The 6325-nt window shown below is 41.8% G+C and overlaps 1 protein-coding gene across 5 annotated transcripts; it reads right to left on the bottom strand.

Annotated features, from left to right (window-relative positions):
* Nucleotides 1-688: 688 nt before the first annotated feature.
* LOC112288668 (uncharacterized) lies at nucleotides 689-6071 on the bottom strand. 5 transcript variants are annotated; one of them, XM_024533132.3, is made up of 9 exons: nucleotides 5497-6071; nucleotides 5143-5222; nucleotides 4778-4859; nucleotides 4079-4200; nucleotides 3211-3324; nucleotides 2679-2908; nucleotides 2082-2553; nucleotides 1737-1855; nucleotides 689-1508 (listed from the first exon to the last, which is right to left on the bottom strand). In XM_024533132.3, exons 4-9 carry the CDS (start codon nucleotides 4193-4195, stop codon nucleotides 1403-1405), a joined length of 1158 nt encoding a protein of 385 aa, XP_024388900.1. In that variant the 5' UTR covers nucleotides 4196-4200; nucleotides 4778-4859; nucleotides 5143-5222; nucleotides 5497-6071; the 3' UTR covers nucleotides 689-1402. The 5 variants fall into 5 exon arrangements, with proteins under 5 accessions (XP_024388900.1, XP_090110439.1, XP_024388899.1 ...); XM_090254313.1 differs by having other exon boundaries at nucleotides 4079-4195; XM_024533131.3 differs by having other exon boundaries at nucleotides 4079-4217; nucleotides 5497-6068.
* Nucleotides 6072-6325: the final 254 nt, after the last annotated feature.

The following is a 6325-nucleotide window of genomic DNA, read 5'->3' as shown; positions in this document are numbered from 1 at the left end:
TAACAAGTAATAGTTCTTTTATTCAATTTTGTATGTATGTATGTATATATTGTATTATAAGAAAATAATGTATGTATTTATTATAAGAACTTGTAGTTTGTACATATGTAGGTATGTATTAGTCCAATCTTTAAGTAAGTCATTTTAGCATATTAAATTGAGAAATTTATTTTATAATTTATATCCCTTTGTCATTTTTGAAATTAAACATATACACACAAATATATTTATATATTTATATGTATACATCCACTAATAGTTCTACCATACTTTTCACAACTAATTGTTCAATAATCCTTAGTATGTATTTACATAAAAACACATATAATTTCTCAACAAGACCTTCTTTGTTAGTTCAAAGATATGTCGTTTCTTTTTTCTTTTTTTAGTCTCATTTGGGTGTTTTAGATACAGAGAATTGTTGCAAACTTGTAGGATAATGTCCAATGTACGAACAAGATATTTTAAATTACATAGTTTTCGGCCAAGCCGAAACTCTATGGTTTGGTTTTGAATTCTTGTAATATTAGAGTCTAATTGATTTCAGAAACATATTGCAAATATAAATACTTGAGAGTATCCGTTTAGATATTACCTAAAATGCACTTATGGATCACTCTGAATCACAGGACAATAAAGAATAAGAGCTCAAGCTATTCAAAGGCATAGTTTGAGTCAAGCCACAACAAACGTGCAATTCTGCGTTATTTTATACATTAACACATGATATTACAAAGGCAAACCAGAGATGACCTCAAAAACTCCGGATCCCAAACCCAGAAACTAATCAGCAAAATCTTGACAACCTGAACCAACTCCTGATGGAGTTGATAGCTACAGTGGCACCTTCTAGATCTACATCTGAATGCAAAAACAAGCGGCACTTACATGGCTGTAAGTACAACTCGATCATTGAGGGATGCCCTGCTAATTAGATAGTTAGCTCGAAAACGCTAGAGAAAGCCAGAACGTCATAGACTGATTTCCCATAAAACTACGTCAAAGGAGTGGCACCAACTACGACGTAACTCCAAGGAAAGTCAATCAACTGACATTCAAGACTAAACTTGGTGATATCGACAAATTGACCGGATCAACCTGATTAAAAATAACTTGCTAACTACTACTATAGTGGAAGTAGGAGTACACTAAGTCTTGTCACAATAAACGTGTAGATTGCTACAAAAAGATCAGATGATTCTATTCCTAAGGAAAATAAATATGGTTAATCGGTAAAGATTGTGTACCTCAAAGAGAGTCTGGACCAGCGTGATGTTAGGCACTCTCTCTACCTGGATTGAACTTTTTCATAAAAATCTAGCCACGCCAAGGGATGGAAGAAAGCTAACTGCAGTGTTCCCAGTCTTTCAAAGACGAGACAAAACAGAATTTCTCACACCACTTAGGTCCGTATGCTGTCTGGGTCCTCGATTAAAATCCGCACATACTTTCGAACGATCTCGTCTCCTTTAGGACCTCGCCGCTCGCGGCACTGAAAGCAGTTGGTCCTATTGCAACCATCATCTCTCAATAAATGTCACCAATGATTTGATGCAATTGAGATCACACGCGAATTAACGTTATGATACTTTTAGAGACATACTAGTTGTAAGGAGTTCATACAATCTCTAACCAGAGAAGGCCTGCTACAGGACAGACAAGATTGCAGCAATGCTAAACCAATTTAAGGAACTTGCACTGCATATCAGTATTCCATGAAAAAACTGAATGCTTACCGTCTTGGAAAGTTGACATTTTTGCATTCTTCACATTCCCAATTACCGTTTATTCCTAGTTCTGGCCTCAGACCACCACCCATAGCCGTTGCATTCACTGCTGCCGGATCCCCAAATTCCTGACCAATGAGACCAAAGAAGATCTAGTATTCAGGAGTGATGCTCTTTGCAAGAACCGAGATACATTCCCTCAAACCTTCATCCTATCTAGGAGCACATAGATCAGGTGAGAACGTTTAGACACCTAGATCGGGAAATAATTTAGTGAAGGTATACCTACTAACTGCTTAGTATGAAATGAGACTATGTTAGGGATCAAACACTACGTTAAGATGCTGAACATACCCGTAAAAAGTCGCTGGGACGATCCTTAAAGTCCTCAAATAGTAGATCTAGGCGACCCATGATTCCTCGAGTAGACCCTGCCGGACTTCCGATAGCCCCGACAACGTTGCCTCCTCGTGCTAAATAATTCCCTAAACTGTTGCCATGTGCTAATCCTGGTCCTGAGTTTAGAGCAAGGCTGCCCAAGCCACCTGAGCCTGGACTCCCAATGCCCGAGGCTCCACCTAAATGAGATTGTGGGAGAAGGTTTACTCCATTCAGAGGCGTGGTCAGTCCAAGTGGATTGGACCCAGATATAAGGGAGGAAGTAGTGACTAATCCTGACTCTCCTCCTGTTTGCATTCTCGACTTCATGGTCTGTAACCAAAGAGCAGCTGAAGCTAAGCATTCACCGGCGTCCCCTACTGGATCCGTGGATGCAGCAAAAGAGGCCACCAGTTGCTCTGCTAGTCGCTTTCCTTCAGTAGCAGCGCTGCACAATAAAAGGCCTAGCATTTAGTACTCTACAACCCCACAGTAATGACTATTAGCATGGCTGGAATCTGATGCAGTATGATGATACATTCACAATCTTTGAGGACGTGTAATGGTTGTGACCTGAGAGTGGACCGGCGACCGGACACACCACCATCTCCAGTCACGTAATGAGATGAAAACGACGGAAGAATAGGCGAATCAAAGCATCCTCCCATCCAAGGCTCCATATCTCCAACATTGACGTGGCTGGATCCTGGAGATATGGAAATTCCAGATTGTTGATTTTCAGCAACCCCCATGTGTGGAATCAGGCCTTGATGAAGTATCCCACCGCGCTCACCTCCCAGGGCCTGCACCAAAACAACTCGTTATAAGTTCTTCGTATTACAATACTAAACTCACAAAGCATGCGTTTGACCAAGAATCCCAAGGTTTTACTTCATCCTCCATCATGAATCGAAATACAATCGCTGAAGTGTCACAACAAAAAAGTTCATTGATCAAACAAGTTGACCAGGTTTACATCTCTTTAGGCATTAAATTACTAGTATTTGAGATGAGAGATTCAAGTTTTTAAAGTTTTCAGGTTTATACACTCAGCGAACAAGAAATGGCATAAATTCTGAACATTATTAAGCATAAGAAAAATTACCATATGTGGGGCTAACCCTGAAAGACCCATTTCGCGAGAAATCTTGATTCTCTCTATATATGCCTTCACTACTGCATTCCCCAGTGGTCCTCTCCGCTTCCCACATTTGTTGCACTGTCAATAACACAATAACGAGCTAGTTTAAGAAACTGACACGTCACATACCAGCGTAACCTCTTTTCCGAATCATGTGCGAAAATCTAACACTGATGAGTAAACCAAGAAACTGGCTTCTTGGAGCATCCAATGTAGGAGCACATAATACGGTAGATGCAAACTCCAATGCTCGCAGACAAAAAATGTCATTTTCCTATTCCGCAATGACAGAAATAACCATCAAATAGCAGAGGTCCACAACAAGATGTCCATGACTGCGTATAGACAACGTAATTCAGGAGATTTGAGCCTGATTGAAAAGGAAGCTGGTGACGACTTCCTGCTTAAGGCAAACTATTATCACTTTGAAACAAAGTCGTTTATTTGTCCTTGATGATACACGATAAATCCACTACCAGCAGACCTGTAAGAACTGCTGATACCGCTCGATAGGCTGTGAAGACTACACATAACCTACACCCTACAAGTGCCGTTTCTAAACCCAGTAGCTGATGAAAGAGCTAGCGAAGTCTTCTTCGACGAAATTACAGAAAGATATACATGGTTCCGGACGTACTAGCACATAATAAACTTACGAAATGAATGGTTATTTCGAATTGTCAATAATAGTCCCCAGGTTGGGTTCCGAATACCCCATGAGTAAACCAAAAGAATACAGATTATAGTGTCCTAAAAAATCACTCACAGAAGGACCAAAAGCCATGAATGGCTATATTAACTACATGACGAAAGCAGTGAAAAAATTTAGTACCTCCGTTCTTCGGGGATAGTTGACATTGGTACACGATGGTTCGTCGCATGCCCAGTTTCCATCTTCCAGTGCTCGTGGTTGTTTTCCCCTTTGTAGCGAACCCCCTTCACCATTCATCTGTTCTGGAAGACCTTGCATTCTGTACATGGTCATAATATATATATATATATATATATATATATATCCGTGCGTCCGTGCTCAAGAAATTGAATGATTCAACTTCATCAACAGAGAGAACTTCGCTATAAAAACAGGTGAATTTTGATGATTTTGGGTTTAAGCACTGAACTTGTACTGGATGCGTAAGAACGATGCCTTACAAAGAAATTATGGAACACAAACATCGGACAAAATGTCATGTTATCTCCGCAAGCCTAAACGGGCAAGCTCGGACTATCAAATCCTACTACGCAACGAGGGAAAACATTCGTTGCGGCCAGAATGTATCTAATTTTGAAAATATATATATATATATATATATATATATATATATATCTTCTTTCCTGCCTCTTCCTTCAGCGCATTTAGAATTTCGACACGATATGTTCTCCTGAAAGTGATTCTCTCTGCTCTTCTATTCGGATCATGGGCATTGCATATTCATAATTCCGTACCAGAAACTTAGGTATCCATAGAGTAACCTTTAGGAAGAATCCCGATGTCACAATCATGGAGTTAGAGAATGAAAAGGGTTCATACTTTACTACAATGTGTGAGACGCTTCGGTAATGTATTGATCAAGGAACTTTTCTGCTGTTGAGTACCAGCCACATAATCAAAACTGCACGAAGCACAACGAGAGGGAATTATTATTCTTAGCCAAGCAATCATTCATTACTAGTCTACTTCGGGGCTGCAGGAAAATTGAGAGTGTGGGATTGTTCGTTAAGGGGAATCAATGACAACGAAGGGCATTGCTTTGATGTGCGATGCACTTGAGCCCATCCACGTTGTTATTAAACAGGTACACTTGCAGACACCCACTCTGATGACTCAGATTGACAATTAACGTTAATGATGTTGAGAGTATTGCTTGAAGTTGTGATTTGGTGGCTCATGAGTACCTTGAAAGATGTTGGGAACACTTGAGCAACCAATTCGCATAATGACCACCAGAACCTTCACCAACAGAGTACATATATACCTGCAGATGGTTAACAGCAACCGATAGACTCACAACTTAGTGGCCATTCAAAAGAACACCGTGGGAATGATGAAACTAACTCCAAGGCATGGCAAAAGCATGTCATGTCGTGCGACGCTGTCAGCAATCTTCTCAGGCATTCTCTGTCGTGTTCCAATTCAAATTATCCAACCACCATTCCCCAAATATTCAGCAACTTTGTCCTTTTCTAATGTCTCAGCCGATTTAATACAGTCATCTCTGTAACGAATCCAAAATAAGCATTGGCACGTACCTACGCTCAGAGTCACCCTATAATGCAATGCTTGGATTCCGAAATCTCGTCACACCAAATGCGAGTAGGCACCACGACCGGAGTTTCAACACTGAATTACGAACAGCCAACGCCAGTATTGGCAACTTGTATAGATAAGAATCTTCGCAATTCGCTCCTCGCCGCGAAATTAACGGACCGCTACACAAGACCATACAGCGCCTGCCACCGCCACCTCGTCCTCACCACCCGCTCAATTCTGCTTACAATCCCGCAACCACCACCACCACCCCTTAACCAACCCCCTCACTCTTGCAAATCTCAAAAAACGGCTGCCATGACTCACTCTCTTTTGAGTGGCAAAACGCTAAACAACAGGAACATGTCCTCCCAATCCCGCACAGAAAAAAACTACGAATGAAATCCTGGTAACCCAACTCCCAGCCTCGCCCTGGAGAACGCCACCACTGAGGCTCCAACGCCGCCAGCAAAATGCCTCCAATACTCGCGGGCCTGAACAGTGCGGGAAGGAGGGAGCTGCATTGCAGTGCAGAACGCGTGGTGGGCGAAGAAGAGGAGGACGAGGAGCGGAGAGAGAAGAGAGAGATAGTGAATGCGCCGTGAGTGAAAGGAGCATCAATCCTGGCTTACGCGACGCAACGCAACTCGACCCACGGTTACCACGGCATGGATGAATGAATGTATGTATGGATGAAGTAAACTTGGCGAAAGGCTGCCCCTGATGGATGGACGAGGGATGCGGGGAGGGTAGATGAATGACTCTGAATGAATGAGGTGGAATGGATGATCCCAGGCATCGCCCCCCGTATACATTCACACCGCCACCTGA

Source organism: Physcomitrium patens, chromosome 11 (genome assembly GCF_059467195.1).
Source record: "Physcomitrium patens ecotype Gransden chromosome 11, ASM5946719v1, whole genome shotgun sequence".
Taxonomy (NCBI): Eukaryota; Viridiplantae; Streptophyta; class Bryopsida; order Funariales; family Funariaceae; genus Physcomitrium; species Physcomitrium patens.
This window is presented reverse-complemented; position numbering and strand designations above follow the sequence as displayed.

Excerpts from the sequence above, each read along its gene's own strand:
- LOC112288668 (XM_090254313.1), bottom strand. The coding sequence starts at position 5,216 with ATGTACTCTGTTGGTGAAGGTTCTGGTGGTCATTATGCGAATTGGTTG. Across the intron at positions 1,856-2,081 it reads GTCCCAGCGACTTTTTACGG|GAATTTGGGGATCCGGCAGC; the intron begins GTATGTTCAGCA and ends CTCATTGGTCAG. Across the intron at positions 1,509-1,736 it reads AATGTCAACTTTCCAAGACG|GACCAACTGCTTTCAGTGCC; the intron begins GTAAGCATTCAG and ends TGGTTGCAATAG.